General features: G+C 45.6%; 1 protein-coding gene across 1 annotated transcript in view; it reads left to right on the top strand.

Annotated features, from left to right (window-relative positions):
• Positions 1-280: 280 nt before the first annotated feature.
• Positions 281-21,924, top strand: part of LOC112244698 (mitogen-activated protein kinase kinase kinase 10-like) — a 33,244-nt gene continuing 11,600 nt past the window's right edge. The window contains exons 1-2 of the mRNA XM_024412443.2: positions 281-388; positions 2,391-3,419. Of these exons, the coding sequence (XP_024268211.2) occupies positions 385-388; positions 2,391-3,419 (1,033 nt within the window). The 5' untranslated portion in view covers positions 281-384. The remainder of the gene's footprint in view (positions 389-2,390; positions 3,420-21,924) is intronic.

Genomic DNA, 21,924 nt, shown 5'->3' with positions numbered 1-21,924 from the left:
ACAAAGCATCAGCCTAATGACCTAGCGTACTTGACAATGACCAGTATAGGCTGCTTATTGTGCAGCAATGCCTTGACTATAATTAAAGGCTACCCATAAAAATAAAAGTCTAACAGATAGAATATTTTAAAACCCTATTTTGTCATAATCAAATTGAAGCAAAGGTTAATTTGTCCAAACTATGACATATTAAGGGATATGTGGACGTAGGCTACTCAATAAACTACACTTCCCAGAATACAACGGCGTATTCCACCCAGTCCAGCCGGTGTATTTGGACACAAAGTCAGCCTAGATACTGACAGCTGCGTCTAGAAATGGCACGTCTTTTGGAGAGAAAAGCTATTTGATTGTGAAGGACAACTGGCCACCCGACTGACTCAGATGAGTAAGGACTCCAAGACTATTCATTTTGTGGAATTGGATTATGGAATCTGATGGTGGATATTTAGATGCGATCACACGCCCATGCGACAATGTCAATGGATGTTGTGATGCACGGTGTCCAGGCTTTTTTCCCGTAAATATTTGAATATTTAATATTTGGTTTATTTGAACCAGAAGACAAGATGCAATATACACATAAAGACTGGATTCTAATTATATTTGGCACTAAAAGGGACGATTAGGCTTTTATTAGGCCTGTTACATTATTATTATTATTATTATTATAAATGCCTCGAAGATGGTGCATCTGTCTATCATAGCCAAAGAAAACACGTTACCGTAGAGGATTAATCGCCTTATTTGAATCACGTCAACTCGGATCAGAGATACACAACTATTTGCAATTGGAATTACAGCGTGATGCCTTCACAAAACCCATCATTTATTGTTATGGTAGGCTATTTCGTTCTCTAACCTAGCGTGTGAAGGTGTCGAGAAGCACTGAAACATATTCCGTAGAGCCAGCAGGTGCGGGATCTTTGATCACAAATAACTGAAATGTGCAACATCGTATCCATATAAGTAGACAAGGCTATTGCTTATGGTTTTCAAATGTATCAGATGTTTTGAATGAGCATCGTCTTGTAGCCTACAAAATAAAGGTTAGATAATAATGGCAAAAACAGACCGTGCTGTACCAATGGTGTCTGTGTCTCTGGACTCTCTGAGCGTTCGTGTCGGCTCAGTGTATCGCGTTTATTGAAACATTACCGTGCGCAGAACTTAGGCCGGACAATGTAACAAGACCAACGATCAATCATTGATGTGCGCTGACTACAAAGATGCTAAATGTACAGGCACTCAATTGTCTTTGCCTGACTGCTGTCCGCCGTAATTCCCCATCTAAAAATGGACGAGTACGCTATTTAAGGACATTAAACTGGCTTATACGTTTATCGGTGTAGGCCTACGTGATCTAGAAGAGGCAGCATCAAAGTAGGGAAATATTTCAATCGATATGTCAACTAAATGCGAGGTCAAGACAAATTGCTGTAATTCATCGCTGTCAAAAAGCCAATGACCATGTAATAACGAGATGTCAGACAAGCGATATTCTTCTGCTCTGGGCTTGTTTGGAAACAACAACGATCCTTGCTCAGAGGATGTTAAACTATACAGATGACACTATTTAGAATCAGAATGCTTTGTTACATGTGGTGCAAATTGATCCACAAATAGCCTATTCAGATGTGCGATCTCCTTCAGTTGTCGTGTAGCTTCCTCGCTGTCGTTGGCCTCTTATAATCTTCAAGGAGAGGAGCTAGCCTCTTTAAATCGCTGAGTCAGGATCTGTCCTCAATGAGGCGACATGAAGTGCAGCATTGGCTGTGTCTTGTTACTCATCAGGGCAAAAATGTAAGGAACTAAAAATGGTAAGACGCCATAATAAACGCAACTGTTGTGGCCCACTCAGACCATCCGGCGCTTGCTGAATCTTGAGAGGGAGACAGTAAATACAATCAGTAGTCTAATATGAAATAGCAATAGATGCTCAGAGATACCCTAGTTGTAAAAGCAGTGTGCGACGTTACAGAGACCCGTGTTCAGATCCCGACCATGCTTTCCCGAGCAGCGCAAAGCTATACCACCCACAAGGACCTCATCTCACAGTAATGAAGAGGGTCCACTTTGGGGGTTTCCCAGGCCAGCCTTGACTCTCTGGTAGCTTTCTAGACCATACCATTGAAGAATAAACAGTAGCCTCTCTCAGGGATGACCATGGTTCTGCCCTGATTGCGTTTTTCCCCTTTAGAAACACACCCCAGATAGAACCTATTGTAGAAATACATGTTAAATACACACTGCATTATACATGGTAGTACAGACTGCTACACACACATGATTGGTGACAGGAACTGGAACTACCCCAGTAAACGGGGACAGTGATGGGACAGTGGAGCTTTGGCCTGCCTGTCCACTGATCTGTCTCTCCTCTGGTTAAGGAGGCCTGGATTCAGCTGATGGGCCCTGCATGGATTTTGTGCGTGAGTTGACAGAGGGCAGGCCCACACCGCTGACCAGCAGCCGAGCAGCCATGGACCCATATGCCAGAGCGAGCAGCACAGCAGCCCCACTGCCCTGCACCAGCTGTGGGGGCTGCTGCGACCCTCCTCCCCCTGGCCTCATGCTCGTTGGTCCCCTTGGCCCCCTTATGGCCCCCCCTCTCTCCTCCATGCCCCCACATATGACCCCTGCTCCCCCGGTGTGTGCTGCTACAGCTGTCCAGGCTGAGAATGGCAGCAGCTGGAACTCCTCTTCTGGTTCTTCAGACTCCCACCCTGGCCACCAGGGCGGCTCTACCACCTCCAACACCTACTGGACGGCCGTGTTTGACTACGAGGCCACAGCAGACGAGGAGCTGACCCTGCGGCGCGGGGACCTCCTTGAGGTCCTCTCCAAGGACTCCAAAGTGTCCGGGGACGAGGGCTGGTGGACGGGCAAGATCCAGGACAAGGTGGGCATCTTCCCATGCAACTACGTTACTCGGAGGGACGCTGGCAGCTACCCGCAGCTAACCCCAGGAGGGCTGGTGGCAGGTGGGGTGCCTGAGGGGTGCCCCCTGGAGATCGACTTCACGGAGCTGGTGCTGGAGGAGGTGATTGGGGCAGGGGGGTTTGGGAAGGTGTATAGGGGGATGTGGCAAGGGGAGGAGGTGGCAGTTAAAGCTGCCAGGCAGGACCCGGACGAGGACATCAGCGCCACAGCTGAAAGCGTACGACAAGAGGCCAGGCTTTTCTGGATGCTCAGACACCCCAACATCATCAACCTGATAGGGGTGTGCCTGCGAGAGCCCAATCTCTGCCTGGTGATGGAGTACGCCCGCGGGGGGGCTCTGAACAGAGCCCTAGCTGGGAAGAAGGTACCCCCCAGGGTGCTGGTGAACTGGGCCGTGCAGATCGCCACAGGGATGGACTACCTGCACAATCAGACCTTTGTACCGGTTATACACAGAGACCTCAAGTCTAGCAACAGTGAGTATGCCAACACTCGTCTCCCACTCCACTCATACCACAGTGTGTCTGCTGCCATCTCAAAGATTTCATTTCTGACCCATTCGCTCCAAATGAGTCCTTTCCTATTTCATGTCAAATATAAAACATTTGGGGGCAAATCACACTCAGAATGGGAATACGTTCATTCTTTCCTTTGGTTTATTTGCATGTTGAATCAGCCATGCATACACATTTGATTGGTCAAAGACACATACATATAGGTCGTAGACGGACTGTATTCAAGCCTGTTTTAGTCCCAGTCTCCAGTTAAGGGAAGTATAGTATACGAAATCCATTTAACAGAGGATGGATGAGTGGACACTTACAGAATGTGCAGTACTGTACGTACTGTGAACCCGTGTGTTGATGGGTTCATTCAAGTGTTGTGTGGATGAAATGAAATAGGAGTTTTCTGGTTGACACACAGGCAGTTGAGTTGAGAATGACAGGGTATGATCAGCCCTGGAGAGCTGGCTCTCTCTCTGCCATCTTTCCCTTCTCCCCTCCTCCTCCGATCCTCTCTTCTCATCCTCTTCTTTCTACCACCCCTCCTCAAGGAGAGCAGTTCTGCTCTGCAGCTCGCCAAGCTATTTCTGGTCCTTTGTGCTACTTACTGTTTAAAGACGCAGTTGCAGATGTTGGTGTATGGGGGGGTATATACACTGTGTTTGTGTGAGTGTGTCTGTCTGTGTGGGACGTGAGCATGGGGGATGGGGTGTAGAGATACGAGTTGAGGGTACAGGATGCTGAGTACAGGGCTTTTTGAAGGAGAGAGGCAGAGCGATCTGGAGTATCTGTAGCTTAAAGACACCCTGCTCACAGATCTTACAAAATGTTCCTAATCGCTCTCTGGTTTGTGAAGCTGCGATGTAGCAAGAGCCGCCATATCAGAGGCCGCCTCGCCCTCAGTAACCGTAACGATAGGGATCAGATTGGACGGTGAAGCCTTGAACAACCGCACAGAACTTCCTTCACGATACTGGGCTGTGTTGAGTCATCCAGCTGTCAGCCTCTCTGCACAAATGTCAATTCCTTCACTTACAATTATTCCGTGTGAAAAGATGATTTCAAAGGAGTGTCTCAATCTGTCAAGCCGTCTCCTTCCTCTATGGATGACGCGTCCCACTGAAAACAATTGAAAACGTTCCCATTGAAAACGTTCCCATTGAAAACAAACAAAGTATTCAAGTATGTGATCAGCTGATGACTTAAAGATGAATGCTTATATTGAAGCCCGGAGGGAGGGAGAGAGAGATGAAGGGAGAGGAGGAAGCAAAGGAAGAGAGAGAAGGAAGCAAAAGAGATGGGGAGAGAGGAAAGGACACAAAGACGAGGGAGGAAAGAGAGGGACAGAGAGGGAGAAGACAGATAGAGAGATAGAAGGTGAGAGAGATTGGGGAGGTAGAAGGAGAGGGATAGAGAGCGAGGGGGATAAACAGAGGTTCGTCTTAGTTTAGGGTTACACCTCAGCTCATTGTCCAAGTGTACAGGTCTCAGATATCCTCTTCAAACCGCCGCCCGTTTGGCATCACTGCGGTTTACGGAGAAGCTTTAGGCAACCGCAGCTTCTCCTCTGTTTCTTCTCCACCACCCTCGCTGGCCTGCCAACCTCTCCTCTACACACTCACCGAATTTGTAGTGTGTGTATGCGTGTGTGTGCTTCTGTCTTTCTCTCTGTGTTGTTGTTTGCCTGGCTGAGGCTAGAGTAGTGAGCCTGACTGTCTAACCGGGATAATCTGATTACGGTGACCTCCTTAGAGTGATGTGACAGCGGTGTTTGCGGGTTGGCAGGTCTCTGTCCCTTGTCCCATTTAGCCATACCTGTCACACCGATCCAAAATCAGCCCACTCTCTCAGTGGTGCCCAATCCTCCTTGGGCCATATTATTTAGCAGCAAAATCAAAAATAAATCTGAATATAACTGTTACAACAGTTTTATAAGCACATCTAGTAGGCTGACTCAGAGAAGCCCTAAGAATATGGTCGTGTGAACAATCGCGTCATTAACAACACATTTCTCAAAAACATGGCTCTAGTTGATAGCCATTCAATTCAAAACCTTATTGATCAGGTGATTTGATCAAGTTGAAATCCAACCCACCCTAGATAATGGGTCTTCAGAAAGAGGTCTTGAAAACTCTACCCCGTGATGGCTAACCTGTCTGCAGCCACTGCACTGAGTTGTACATTATATGGACATGACTCAGCATAAGGTACCAAAATACTTTTCCACTGATCACCTGTCTACTGTATCACACATAGAAACAGAATCTACAGTTGAAGTCGGAAGTTCACATACACTTAATTTGGAGTCATTAAAACTCAATTTTCAACCACTCCACACATTTCTTTTTAACAAACTATAGTTTTGGCAAGTCGGTTAGGACATCTACTTTGTGCATGACACAAGTTATTTTTCCAACAATTGATTACAGACAGATTATTTCACTTTTAAGTCACTGTATCACAATTCCAGTGGGACATAAGTTTACATACACTAAGTTGACTGTGCCTTAAAACAGATTGGCAAATTCCAGAAAATTATGTCATGGCTTTAGAAGCTTCTGATAGACTAATTAACATAATTTGAGTCAATTGGAGGTGTACCTGTGGATGTATTTTAAGGCCTACCTTTAAACTCAGGGCCTCTTTGTTTGACATCATGGGAAAATCAAAAGAAATCAGCCAAGACCTCAGACAAACAATTGTAGACCTCCACATGTCTGGTTCATCCTTGGGAGCAATTTCCAAACGCCTGAAGATACCACGTTCATCTGTACAAACAATAGTACGCGAGTATAAACACCATGGGACCACGCAGCCGTCATACCGCTTAGGAAGGAGACGCGTTCTGTCTCCTGGAGATGAACGTACTTTGTTGTGAAAAGTGCAAATCAATCCCAGAACAACAGCAAAGGACCTTGTGAAGATGCTGGAGGAATCAGGTAGAAAATTATCTATATCCACAGTAATACTAGTCCTATATCGACATAACCTGAAAGGCCGCTCTGCAAGGAAGAAGCCACTGCTCAAAAACCGCCATAAAAAAGCCAGACTACGGTTTGCAACTGCACATGGGGACAAAGATCATACTTTTTGGAGAAATGTCCTCTGGTCTGATGAAACAAAAATAGAACTGTTTGGCCATAATGACCATCGATATGTTTGGAGGAAAAAGGGGGAGGCTTGCAAGCCGAAGAACACCATTCCAACGGTGAAGCAAGGTAGTGGCAGCATCATGTTGTGGGGGTGCTTTGCTGCAGGAGGGACTGGTGCACTTCACAAAATAGATGGCATCATGAGACAGGAAAATTATGTGGATAAATTGAAGCAACATCTCGAGACATCAGTCAGGAAGTTAAAGCTTGGTCGCAAATGGGTCTTCCAAATGGACAATGACCCCAAGCATACTTCCAAAGTTGTGACAAAATGGCTTAAGGACAACAAAGTCAAGGTATTGGAGTGGACATCACAAAACCCTAACCTCAATCCCATAGAAAATAACTGAAAAGGCGTGTGCGAGCAAGAAGGCCTACAAACCTGACTCAGTTACACCAGCTCTGTCAGGAGGAATGGACCACAATTCACCCAACTTATTGTGGGAAGCTTGCGGAAGGCTAAAACGTTTGACCCATGTTAAACAATTTAAAGGCAATGCTAATAAATGCTAATTGAGTGTATGTAAACTTCTGACCCACTGGGAATGTGATGAAATAAATAAAAGCTGAAATAAATCATTCTCTCTACTATTATTTTGACATTTCACATTCTTAAAATAACGTGGTGATTCTAACTGGCCTAAGACAGGGAATTTTAACTTGGAATAAAAGTCAGGAATTGTGAAAAGCTGAGTTTAAATGTATTTGGCTAAGGTGTATGTAAACTTAAGAGTTAGAGGTTCCAAGTCCTTTATATAGATTCTAGTTCTATGGACACCCATGAGTCAGATCGACCCCTCTATATACTGCAGAGGTATATATGTTATATAACCTACATGACTGTGTCCCAATGGTCTTACTGTCCCATGACCCCGTTTCCTAGATGACCACTGATAGGTAAAAGGACTGGATTGATATCCATCTCCGAGGATTCACCCATCAAGTCCTTTTATGGACGAGTCGATATGAAGGAAAGTAACCAAGAAAATACCATTAAAAACCACATTTGTAGCCTTGGTTGGGAGTTTCTGTGACAGCTGTTTGAGCATTAAGATACTGAACAATAGGCTATTATGCTGGGGGGGGGGTGTTGACGTTACCTGCTGCTCTTTTGAGGGCCATCACTTCAAATGGAAAGCAAGTTAACAGTCATCTGAATAGTGGGGCCTTGTGTCTGCAAGCTGTCCTGTCCAGTCTGTAATATTCTTTTTCCAACCACGGGATAATTCAGCATTAATTACAGAAACTAGTAACTTGGATATTATTTGGTTAGATGGTGTGAGTTAGACTGAAATATTGAGTATCCTCATCTTACATATAGGTATCCTTCAATTATGACATGAATACACGTTCCATAATTGCTATTTATCGGATTAGTGCATAGCATGCCATTGAAAAGAGTTTAAATGTGTGTCTGTTTAGAAAAGGATTAGTGTTCGGAGTAGCCTGTCTGTCTGGCTTCTTTCCCACACTCCGAAAGAGGGATGTTGCTGCTAGAAGAGCCGTCACAGACCGACTTGATTCCTCTTCGTGGCAGCAGTAGGAAAATACTGGCCAGCACTACGGCACCTGATTCAATCAATGAATGAATCAATCGAGGGCCCTGTTTGAATGCTTTCGGCAATGCATCCTCCCCTCCTTGAATTTATCACTGAGAGTAGTGTGTTTGTGCATGCACGTCTTTGTATGTGTTACATGCGTGCGCGTTCGTACGCAATTGCATATGCAGTGCATTCGGGAATTACTCAGACACGTTCACTTTTCCCACATTTTGTTATTGTTGTTTGTTACTGTTACATTTTGTTATTGTTACAGCCTTCTTCTAAAATTGAGTTTTTTTTTTACATCCTCATCAATCTACACACAATATCCCGTAATGACAAAGCAAAAATGGAAATATCACATTACATAAGCATAAGCATAAGCATTCAGACCCTTTACTCGGTACTTTGTTGAAGCACCTTTGGCAGCGATTACAGCCTCGAGTCTTCTTGGGTATGACGCTACAAGCTTGGCACACTTGTATTTGGGGAGTTTCTCCCATTCTTCTGTGCAAATTCTCTCAAGCTCTGTCAGGTTGGATGGGGAGCGTCGCTGCATAGCTATTTTCAGGTCTCTCCAGAGATGTTCAATCGGGTTCAAGTCCGGGCTCTGGCTGGGCCACTCAAGGACATTCAGAGACGTGTCCCAAAGCCACTCTTGCGTTGTCTTGGCTGTCTGCTTAGGGTCGATGTCCTGTTGGAAGGTGAACCTTTGCCCCAGTCTGAGGTCCTGAGCGCTCTGAAGAAGGTTTTCATCAAGGATCTCTCTGTACTTTCCTTCTTTCATCTTTCCCTCGATCCTGACTAGTCTCCCAGTCCCTGCCACTGAAAAACATCCCCACAGCGTGATGCTGCCACCACCATGCTTCACCGTAGGGATGGTATTGGCCGGGTGATGAGCGATGCCTGGTTTCCTCCAGGCGTGATGTTTTGCATTCAGGCTAATTAGTTCAATCTTGTTTTCATCAGACCAGACAATCTTGTTTCTCATGATCTGAGAGTTCTTTAGGTGGCTTTTGGCAAACTCCAAGCGGGCTGTCATGTGCCTTTTGCTGAGGAGTGTCTTCCGTCTGGCCACTCTACCATAAAGGCCCGATTGGTGGAGTGTTGCAGAGATGGTTGTCCTTCTGGAAGGCTCTACCATCTCCAAAGAGGAACTCTGGAGCTCTGTCAGAGTGACCATTGGGTTCTTGGTCACTTCCCTGACTAAGGCCCTTTCCCCCCGATTGCTCAGTTTGGCTGGGAGGCCAGCTCTTGGAAGAGTCTTGGTTGTTTCAAACATCTTCCATTTAACAATGATGGAGGCCTCTGTGTTCTTGGGGACCTTCAATGCTGCAGGATTATTTTGGTACCCTTCCCCAGATCTGTGCCTCGATATGCACCGTCAACTGTGTGTGCCTTTCCAAATCATGTTCAATCAATAGAATTTACCACAGGTGGACTCTAATCAGTTTGTAGAAACATTTCAAGGATGATCAATGGAAACAGGATGCACCTGAGCTAAATTTTAAGTCTCATAGCAAAGGTTCTGAATGCTTATATAAATAAGGTATCTGTTTTTCTTTGATTTATTTTTAATTTCCCCAAAATGTCTAAAAACCTGTTTTCATTATTGGGCATTCAAATATTTAATCCATTTTAGAATAAGGCTGTCACGTAACAAAATGTGGAAAAATCAAGGGTTCTGAATAGTTTCCCGAATGCGCTATATATGTGTGTGTATGGATGTCGGACAGAGGGACACGGTGGTGCTAGCTAGCTAGGGCAGGAAATACTCACTGGTAGTGCAGCAACAATGACCCCATTCTCACACAACAAGCCAAGACAGAGCTGGGCTCACAATGACAGGAGTCACCGCGGGGGGAGGGGGCGCGGAGAGAACGGACGACACAGAGAGACGGAGGGAGTGAGGTCGACTGTAGACCTTGAATGACAGGACGGAGGGATGGATGGGAAGAGAAAAGGAGAAGGAATGCGCTTGCTGCAGAGTGGGCCCTGCGGGCTAGGTTGGGGGAGGGGGTGGTGGAGGGAGGGAGCGGTAGAGGGATGGGGAAAGTGGTGGGGATGGGCTCAGTTGGAGACACGGTCAGAGTGTTCCACAGACTAAGAGGACTCAACATCATACAGTTCCTCTTGTACCACTCTTCCTACTCCACACATCTGTATGTTCCCAACCAAAACACCTCACCAATCAACCAATGGTGGTGGACTAATTCATTTAACATAGTACTTGGTCACAAAGAGAACGAACGAATTGTCTCCAATCAGGTCAAATGAGGCCAATCCTGTGAGTAGTAGTGTCAGTATTGTCTGTCTTACTTCTGTGTTTGGCTCTCAGAAAGGCCTTGGACTCAGCAGAGGCACCGTGAGAACAGGGGCACACTGCAAACAGATGTTTGTATTCCCTGTCTGTTAAGCTCAGTTAGACCCCCTGAGTTGATAAACATGATGAAAGTGCCCACAGTGAGAAAGGGGGAGAGGGATGGAGGCATGGAGAGGGGAAGAGAGGGGAAGAGAGGTAGAGGGGAAAAGAGGGATAATAGAGAGAGGGATAGAGGCATAGAGAGGGGGAGAGGATAAAGAGGGATATAGAGGGAGAGGGGGATAGAAAGAGGGAGAGAGGGGGAGAGGGATAGCAGGGGAAAGCAGAATAGCTCAGTGTGTCTGAAATGACACCGATCAATGGTCAGTCAGATTGCAGAAACGCACACACACACACACACACACACACACACACACACACACACACACACACACACACACACACACACACACTGGTACTGTCTACACAAGTCAATGAACAGATAAGAGATGAGGCCAATGGCTACCAGTAAACTAATGAGGACACAGGTCACACTACACAGTATCCCAACCCCATGAACTTCTCTAGTTTCCACTTATTCACTGATTTGAGGAATTTGACATGTATTCAGGTTCATCCTAGTGACTAATTTCCCTGCATTCCTGACATTCCCAGAATGGTGACATACTGTACATACTGTACAGAACCCAGTTAACAGGGCAACATTGGCACCCAGCCTACCTCTGCCAGCCTCACGTGACAACAGCCACAGAGAGCACACGCTGCACACAGACGCGTGCACACACACACACACATACAGACGAAGCAGACACAAGGCACATTGGCCAGGCTGTGTGTGGCGACTGCTGTTAGAAGGGCATTGTTGCTGGCCAGGCTTGCACTGGGCCTAGGGCTCCAGGGGACTGGGGGGGAGAGACTGAGAGAAGGGAGGCCCAACACAGGGGGCCTTGCACTGTGTCACGGATCCCCCCCCCCCGGTACTGCTGCTCATTCTGTTCACCAGTTCCTGGAGGTCTACGTCACCGAATTTCTAGGCTTCCCTGAACGGGATTCATTATCATCAACCCCGGACTGTCTTGTCTGATTGCACACTCCTGGTTCCCATTCTCCTGATTAGTACGTTATATAGGTGCCCTCTGTTCCCTCTGTCTTTTGTCGGTTATCGTTCCCATGTCCGTTGGTGGTGTGAGCACCTATGCGTTGGTGCAGCTGTTATGCTGCGGGCTTTATATATCGCCCCCGTGGCGTTCAGCGAGGTTTACCCTCGCTCTTTTGTTTGGGTACGGCCCAGGGTTTTTGTATACGTGTTTGTTTTTGGCTGTATTTAAATAAATTTAAAAAACGATTGTGTACTCCTGCGCCTGTCTCCAAATCCTTTATACCAGCGCGACACACAGGGTGTCCCCCAGAGCCAGGTTCCTTGACCAACCACAGAAGAGTAGAGGACACACTGAGAGCTATACTGTGGCGTGCTCTTTGAAAACAAGGGAGAATGCTAACATCCTAGGTGTTATGATTTCCCTGAACATCACATAGTATTACCGGCCTGGATACGTGTCCGTGTGCATTTTTGCAGGAAAGGTCATGGGGTCATAAGCAGGGGACGACTGCTGCACTGACTCCATGATGCAGTTATACACGGCTTCACAGGGATATACTACGATACGATAAAGAACTACAATTAGAACTACGTGCCGACCTACAATAGGTATGAAAAAAGACGGGCTGTTATAGAAATCAAGGCTAATGTCACTGTGTGAAATGAGCATTGGACTGTGTTTGTGTGTTGAACCTGCTCGCTTTACAGAGCCTGGTGGATCTAAGACTAGCCTCCCAGTCCAGCAATATTTAGATGGATTTCCTGGTGTCGACGGTTTGTGTCTCGAATAGACAGAACAAAAAGGGTCAAATGGATCGGCCAAATGCTAAGAGATGTCTTTTCTTCGGTAAAACCATGTCAATTTCACTCCCAAATGTTTGAGGTGGGGATTGAAATATGACCCAGTTTTACAAATCTCGATAGTGAACCTGCAGTCCTGCTCCACATACTGGGGGGAAAGCAGTCTCACTTAATACCTCAACCCTTTATGAGAACCAGGCTGCCTGGTCACATGAATTTGGCAGCTGCATTTGTGTGGAGACAAAGTGAATGCCTCCAGGGTGAAACTGTGCAACTGCACGGCTCAGGATTAGAGCCCAAATGGCCTCTGGTTAATACGAATGGAGCCAACCAGGGGTATCGATGACATGCGAGCAGATTCAGTACAACCTCCATATCCAAGCAGGCAAAGTGCAGCAATTCTGGCTGCGATACTGTGGGTGCAGCATCCATTATGCTGATGTTATTTATTGGCTTCCTGGAAAGTATCAAACATAGGCCGGCATTTGTGTTTCCAGTTTGGGGAAGCAAATGTTCACCATAGAAATGCACCTTTACAATGAAGCATTCCACGCATCATCGCATTTAAACACGTAAGATAGCCTACTATTCGCAATGTAATGAGTAGATTCGATAATCATCATTTAAGGCTAATAACATAACTCTCACTGTTCGCAAAAAAAGACCGGTCGGTGTATGGCTGAGCGAGTATTGCATAGAGTAGGCTAAGGCTATATGCTATATGAGATATGTTTCTTCTTTATTTGCACAGGACTTTTTAAAATTGTATTTTATAAACACATTTCACGTTATAAAACTGGAGACATTAGCAGAACCTTTTCTTAAATACGATAAATGACATGGTAGCCCACGCTACTCTGTTGACACTGACAAACAGATCAATATAATAGGCCTATGAGAATGGGAGACAAGTATTGTCTCCTGCCCGGAGAAAAGGTATTGTCCAAAAACAAACCTGACACCGACCCAACAATGATAAAGAATGAATATGCGCAGTGTACCCACCCGGGATAAGGCCGATGCTCTCAGCTGGTACCAATAACATAATATACTGTTGTTAGCTCAATTAAGTTGAGAATTTTGATCAACTATAACACAGATTCGAGTATTTGCATTGTCTTCTTTACAGCAACAGCCATTTCCTTTCCAAACTATAGTTTCTCCACCATTGTGTTTTGAAATATTGCGATATGCTTGGCTGGGCCTCTCTACTTTTCACTGACAGTCGCAATTCAACAATCGTAGATTTTGTATTTGCCTCGCACGCTGCCCAAATTGTGCACGCTATCTTTCCTTCCGACTGTAGGCAATGAGATGTAAAAACAATCCACAACAGAAGCTAATGATCCTCTGAGGCCAAATCATGCTTTAGTAGCCTATTTGAATGATTTAATTGATTTCTGTATAGACGGGAGTTAGGCTATATAAGGCTATATAATATTTCAATTTACTTTAGGGAAAGCTGCCCTTAGCTTCATGGACGCGCCGGCTATGGTGCCATGCACAATTAAGAGCAGTGTTGTATACTGTACTTGTATCCCAGTGGAGTGTTTTGTGAGATGGGTTAGTGTTCTTGACTGGTGTATGGTTTCTCTTTGGTGAGTGTCAGAACAGGAACGTGCGAAAGAAAGAAAGACCTAGATGGACATCAAGACATGAAGAATATCCTACCAAATATCCTACCAGCACGATGAAACAAAACGTAGTCATCTCTTTCACTCCTTCACCCTTCGTTTTTTCATCGACTCCACTTCTCTATTTGTCATGCCACTAATCCTCTACCAATCTCGCTCCATTTTCCACTCCATCTTGCCCTTGCCCTCCTTTCTCCGCCACCTTGTCTGCCAGTTTATCCTCATCCCTCTGCCCTTGCCCTCATTAATGTCTCTCTCTTGTCATTTTTCTCTCTTCCTTGTCTCCTTCCTTCCTTCTTATCTCCACCCCCCCATTTCTCCTCAGACTCTCTGTCCCTTCCTTCTTATCTCCACCCCCCCATTTCTCCTCAGACTCTCTGTCCCTTCCTTCTGTCCCTCTCCCTTAAAGGCATCTGCTTACGTCCCACCCGAAACCGTTTGTGCATGTTTTATGACACCATTTTTAGACATTTTTGTCCGTTTTGGTTTCCAGCAAGGTTTTTTTCCCGTGTTTTTTTTCAAGCCGAAGTTTAGTCGCCGAAGTCTACGCCCCTTCGTCAGCGATTAGTCAACAGTAGGGATTCTTCAATGGTTGAGAGAATGCAAAGAGTGTGCAATGCTGTCGTCAAGGCAAAGGGTGGCTACTTTGAAGAATCTGAAATATAAACTGTAGTTTGATTTGTTTAACACCTTTTTGGGTTACTACATGATTCCATACGTGTTATTTCATAGTTTTGATGTCTTCACTATTATTCTACAATGTAGAAAATAGTCCAAATAAATACAAACACTTGAATGAGTAGGTGTGTCCAAACTTTTGACTGGTACTCTATGCACAAACTGTTTCAGATGGTAAGCATGTGGTCACCTTTACTCTCCCCCTATACCCATACCCATCGCTCTCTCTCTTTCTCTCCTTCTCTTGCTCTCTCTCTCTTTCTCTCTCTCTTTCTTTCTTTCCATCTCATCTCCCCAGTGTGGGTAGATTGAGTTGATCCTAGGCAGGCGACAGCTGGAATGGCAGACAGACATGGGAGGGGGCACGGGGGAGCGAGGGATGGAGATAAGGGGGTGAGTAGGGGATGGTTTGGTGGGTATATGTCGGCAGGGCTGTGATCTGTAGTGAAGTGGAAACGGAGTCCCACAGACTGGCCCTGAGGGGCGGGGGTAGTGACTGTATCAAAGACCTCTATTGGAGTAGAAGGATAATAGAGCCCTTTGCAATCTCACATTGGCTCACAGCCATGACAATCATTCTACCTGGTTGGCTCACAGCCACGTCTGTCACCTAAACGTTTAGCCAGCCCAAAACCCTCTTCTCAGAAATCCCTCTTGCCACCATGTAGAGAAAATCTTGCAACCTATTTCTTGAAGAATGTTTTTCGGTCTGGAAATTCAACGGTGGGCAATTGCAGGCAGAACACACTCCAGTCATAAGGTCCTGTCCCTAGTGAGGAGGAGGAGGAGGAGAACAGTCTAAACATGCCGCGCTGCCTGAGCAGCTTCATCGCAGGGGCTGTTTAATCTGCAGGACGGCGGTGGATAGTGCTCTGCCCTGTTAGACTAGTAGACCCAGCAGGTATCAGAGTGGTGTCTGTGTGTGTGGTGGGCTGGGAGGGATGCCGGGGTGCAGGGGTCTTTGTGTAGCGGGGGGGTTGATTCGTTGGAGGCAACAGCTGTTCCACCCTGCAGGCTACACCTGTTCCTCTGTGGACAGAAACAGAGAGAGGGAGATGACAAGGGGTGAGTGAGAGGCGTAGAGAGAGAGAGAGGGGCGGAGGGAGAGAGGTGGGGGATTGAGAGGAAGGAAAGAGGGAGCGGGAGAGATTAACTAAGAGAAATACTTTAATTTGTTTTGTTTTTATTAAACCGTTATTTAACTAGGAAAGTCCACAAGGAACAAATTCTTAGTTACAATGAAGGCCTACCAAGAGGCAAAAGGCATCCTGCGGGGACAGGGGCTGGGATTAAAATAAAAATGTAGGACAAAACACACATCACGACAAGAGAGACACCACAACACTACGTAAAGAGAGACCTAAGACGACAACACAACGTGGCAGCAACACATGACAACACAGCATGGTAGCAACACAACATGACAACAACACAGTAGCAACACAACATGGCAGAGGCACAACATGGTACAAACATTGTTAGGCACAGACAACAGCACAAAGGGCTTGAAGGTAGAGACAACAATACATCACGCAAATCAGCCACAACTGTCAGTAAGAGTGTCCATGATTGAGTCCTCGAATGTAGAGATGGAGATAAAAGTGTCCAGTTCGAGTGTTTTTTGCAGCTCGTTCCAGTCGCGAGCTGCAGCGAACTGAAAAGAGGAGCGACCCAGGGATGTGTGGGCTTTGGGGACCTTTAACAGAATGTGACTGGCAGAACAGGAGGATGAGGGTTGTATGTGGAGGAGGAGGGCTGCAGTAGATATCTCAGATAGGGGGGAGTGATGCCTAAGAGGGTTTTGTAAATAAGCAACAACCAGTGGGTCTATTGTCAGGTATACAGAGATAGACAGTTTACAGAGGAGTATAGAGTGCAGTGATGTGTCCTATAAGGAGCATTGGTGGCAAATCTGATGGCCGAATGGTAAAGAACATCTACCCGCTTGAGAGCACCCTTACCTGCCTTCTCTCTAAATTACGTCTCCGTAATCTAGCATGGGTAGGATGGTCATCTGAATCAGGGTTAGTGTGGCAGCTGGGGTGAAAGAGGAGAGATTACGATAGAGGAAACCAAGTCTAGATTTCACCTTAGCTTGCAGCTTGGATATGTGCTGAGAGAAGGACAGTGTACCATCTAGCCATACTCCCTAGTACTTCTTTGATGTGACTACTATAAACCTATAAACCCTCCGAGGTATTAATCACACCAGTTGGGGTGGGGGAGTGGGGGTGGGGGTCCTAATGTTGAGTCCTTCCTGAACTACACTATACTACACAAAAGTATGTGGACACCCCTTCAAATGAGTGGATTTGGCTATTCCAGCCAGACCGGCTGCTGACAGGTGTATAAAAATCGAGCACACAGCCATACAAGCTCCATAGACGAACATTGGCAGTAGAATGGCCTTACAGCAGAGCTCAGTGACTTTCAATGCTGCACCGTCACAGGATGCTAACTTTCCAACAAGTCAGTTCGTCCAATTTCTACTGTGCTAGAGCAGCCCCGGTCAACTCTAAGTTCTGTTATTGTGCATTGGAAACATCTAGGAGCAACAACGGCTCAGCCGTGTAGTGGTAGGCCACACAAGCTCACAGAACGGGACCACCGAGTGCTGAAGAGCATAGTGAGTAAAAATGTAATGTCCATGGCCGAGCAGCCGCACACAAGTCTAAGTTGCGTTCTCTGGAGTGACGAGTCACGCTTCTCCATCTGGCAGTCCGATCGACAAATCTGGGTTTGGCAGATGCCAGGAGAACGCTCTCTGCCCCAATGCATAGTGCCAGCTGTAAAGTTTGGTGGAGGAGGAATAATGGTCTGGTTCTGTTTTTCATGGTTCGGGCTCGGCCCCTTAGTTCCAGTGAAGGGAAATCTTAACACTACAGCATACAACGACAGTCTAGAAGATTATGTGCTTCCAACTTTGCACAAAGCGAGGTCCATACAGAAATGGTTTGTCGAGATCGGAATAACTTGGATGGCCTGCACAGAGCCCTGACCTCAACCCCATTGAACACCTTTGGGATGAATTGGAACGCCGACTGCAAGCCAGGCCTAATGGCCCAACATCAGTGCCCGACCTCACTATTGCTCTTGTGGCTAAATGGAAGCAAGTCCCCGCAGCAATGTTACAGCATCTCTTGGAAAGCCTTCCCAGAAGAGTGGAGGCTGTTAAAGCAGCAAGGGGGAACCAATGATTTTGGAATGAGATGTTCGACGAGCAGGTCTCCACATATTTTTGGTAATCTAGTGTATGTTGTTGATGTAAATTGAGAAGAGCATGGCGTACTCCCTTGGTGACAGGCAGTGGCTGAGACAGCAGATGTTCTGTCTTGACACACTGCACTCTTTGAGAGAGGTAGTTAGCAAACCAGGCCAAAGACCCTCAGAGATACCAATACTCCTTAGCCGACCCACAAGAATGGAATGGTCTTGGCCAAGTCAATAGCTTTGACCAAGTCAATAAAAATAGCAGCACAATATTGCTTCGAATCAATGGCAATGGTGACATTATTTAGGACATTTAAGGTTGCAGTGACACATCCATAACTATCAGGAATCAAGGTAAGACCCAGATGCAGACACGTCGAATTGACGTGGTGTGGTCTAATATTCCAACAGGGGCAGGCAATAGACAGGTAAAGGCAGGCAGGAGTCAGTAAACCAGAGGTGGGGCAACTGTACCGGATGGCAGGCAGGCTCAGGGTCAGGGTAGGCAGAGGTCAACAATCCAGAGGTGGGGCAAAGGTACAGGTCGTCAGGCAGGCTCAGGCAGAGTGGTCAGGCAGGTGGGCTCAGAGTCAGGACAGGCAATGGTCAAAACCAGGAGGGCGAGAAAAAGAGAGACTGGGAAAAGCAGGAGCTGAGAACAAAACGCTGGTTGACCTGAAAAACAAGATGAACTGGCAACGGACAAACAGAGAACACAGGTATAAATACACAGGGGATAATGGGGAACATGGGCGACACCTGGAGGGGGGTGGAGACAATTACAAGGACAGATGAAACAGATCAGAGTGTGACAATAACCTGAGTGGAAACCAAATTTCACACCAGAGATAGTAATAGTTACCCATATATAAATGTATATGATCGCTGCATTATATACAGTAATAAGCGTTTTAGTCTTGTCTCCCTCCCCTCCACCTCCAATGTGTATCAGCCACCTGTACTTAACATAACCTGTTGTCATGACTAACCTTAACAAAGCGGACACCCGTTTTGGTAAACATTTGAGGGATGGGGCTGGAGAAATGTAACCGCTCTCAAAATCATAGGCAGAGCTATGGATAAAAATAATCAAAATGATGGGTGTGGCAAATCGCAAAATGGATGTAGAAATTGCAGATTGCCTCTTTAAAGACTAGTCCCTGAGGTTAAGTCTCCACGGTTAGTCTTTATCTGTCCTCTGTGTAAAGAGTGACTCACAACATTCCTCTGCTCTCCTTTGAGGGTCAGGGTCCAGTGGCTGGGGATGGAGGGATCGAAGGAAAGAACAAGGAGGTGGTTATGTCTGGGCTGTGGCGGAGGAAGGTAATGGAAACTCGATGGCACTTCGTTGATGTTGATGGCACTTCGTGTTTTTTTGAGTGCCAGTAACTGACGTCAACATTAATGCCATGCAGCAGGGGAATACTTGACCTCTTTGTGAATAATATGTATGTGTTGTTTTTCAAGCTTAGCTACAGTAGATGTGTAAATATTTCAATATTTTGTATAAGTTATCAGTGTGGTTACACTGTGAAATGCTGCGCTGGAGCTGAAAACATGGTGACAACATGAGAGCTAGTGGAGAGCAGAGGTGGCTCTGCTTTGATCACAGATACCTGTACACATTCTCCCTCTCTTCGCTCCCAAGCTCAGTGAGATACACAGACACAAACACTCGCACGCTCCAACATATTCACACACCGCTACGTGGAGCGCACATACTGTAGTCGAACACCAATGTCAAAGTAGTGTCAACTCAAACACACACATGGACTCTGACGGACACAGACACCCTCAGTTTCACATGCAAACAGACGCACAACATTCACGCCTCTCTCACACTCGCTGCCTCTCTCTGCCTCCCTCTCTCTCTGCCTCTTTTATTCTCTCCATCTTTCACAGGCACTCACCGACGCACACACACACACACACACACACACACACACACACACACACACAGAGCCCAGCCAGCCCTGGGGAGACAGCTGTCCCTCACAGAGAGAGAGACAGTGGTATTGAAATAGAAAAAGAGAGCTGGGGGACGACAATGGCTTATTATCATTGTCATCAGCCGTCCCTTATTCCCTGTCCCTCAGATTAGACTTGGTTGGAAGCTATACACACACACATGTGAAACATACAGACACATGCACACACGAACACAAATGTGCATGTTGACGAATAGACAGGCGATATTTACCATTTTAGACTCTCTTATCTCTTGCAACTTAAAAGTAGTGAGTTCGTACATTTTCCCCTACTGGTCCCCTGTGGGAATCAAACCCACAACCCTGGCGTTACAAGTGCAATGCTCTCCCAAATGAGCCGCCAACTATTGCCCAAGTCCTTTTGTGACATACTGTACAGTGCCTTCAGAAAGTATTCACACCCTTTGACCTTTCCACATTTTGTTGTGTTACAGTCTGAATTGTAATATATATATTTTTTTGTCCCTGGCCTATACACACATACCCCATAAGGGTCAAAGTGGAATTAGGATTTTAGAAGTTTATTCTAGTTAAGGAAACATGAAAAGCTGATATGTCTTAAGTCACTAAGTATTCAACACCTTTGTTATGGCAAGTTTATATAAGTTCAGGATTAAAAATGTGCTTAACAAGTCACATAATAAGTTGCATGTGTTCACTCTGTGCGCAATAATATTGTTTAAGTTATTAAATACACTTTGGATGGTGTATCAATACACCCAGTCACCACAAAGATACAGGCGTCCTTACTAACTCAGTTGCCGGAGAGGAAGGAAACCGCTCAGGGATTTCACCATGAGGCCAATGGTGACTTTAAAACAGTTACAGAGTGTAATAGCTGTGATAGGAGAAAACTATCCACAATACTAACCTAATTAACAGTGAAAAGAAGGAAGCCTGTGCATAATAAAAAAATATTCCAAAACATGCATCCTGTTTGCAACAAGGAACTAAAGTAATGCTGCAAAAAATGTAGCAAATCAATTAACTTTTTGTCCTGAATACAGTGTTTAGGGCAAATCCAAAACAACACATTGCTGAGTACCACTCTCCATATTTTTAAAGCATGGTGGTGGCTGCATCATGTTATGGGTATGCTTGTAATCGTTAAGGACTTAGGAGTTTTCAGGATAAAAAAGAAACAGACTGGAGCTAAGCACAGGCAAAAATTCTAGAGGAAAACTTGGTTCAGTCTGATTTCCACTAAGAGATGAATTCACCTTTCAGCAGGACAATAACTTAAAACACAAGGCCAAATCTACACTGGAGTTGCTACCAAGAAGACAGTGAATGTTCCCGGGTTACAGTTTTGACTTAAATCTACTCGAAAATCTATGGCAAGACCTAAAAATGGTTGTCTAGCAATGAGCAGCAACCAATTTGACAGAGCTTGAAGGTTTTTGAAAAGAACATGGGCCAATGTTACGTACTCCACGTGTGGAAAGCTCTTCGAGACTTACCCAGAAAGACTCACAGCTGTAATCGCTGCCAAGATGCTTCTGCAAAGTATTGACTCAAGGGTGTGAATACTTATGTAAATGAGATATTTCTATATTTCATTTTCAATAAATTAGCAAAAATGTCTATAAAAACATGTTTTTACTTTGCCATTATGGGATATTGTGTGTAGTTGGGTGAGAAATAAAATCTATTTAATCAATTTTGAATACAGGCTGTAACACAACAACATGTGGAGGAACTCAAGGGGTACTTTCTTGAAGGCACCGTATACAGTATGTTATCATGCCATTGAACCCAGCACATTGTTGATTGACCTAAAAGGAAATGTCCGAATGCTATTTGATGAATAGTGGTCGGCATCGGGAGATTAAGAAAAGCCCATGATATGGTGAAATCTTCATCAATTAAAGACTCAACATATACTACATGTACTGTGCTTGACATTACCTTTTGATTGCGTGTGCTTGGACATTAGCTGCCTGTAGGCATATAATGAGTCTCAGTGGCACACCTGTTTCACGTGAGCCAGGTCTATGTGTGTGTGTGTGAGAGTGTGCGTGTGCTTAAACAAAGACTCAGCTGTGTGCCGTG

Source organism: Oncorhynchus tshawytscha, linkage group LG13, assembly GCF_018296145.1.
Source record: "Oncorhynchus tshawytscha isolate Ot180627B linkage group LG13, Otsh_v2.0, whole genome shotgun sequence".
In the NCBI taxonomy this organism is placed as follows: domain Eukaryota; kingdom Metazoa; phylum Chordata; class Actinopteri; order Salmoniformes; family Salmonidae; genus Oncorhynchus; species Oncorhynchus tshawytscha.
This window is presented reverse-complemented; position numbering and strand designations above follow the sequence as displayed.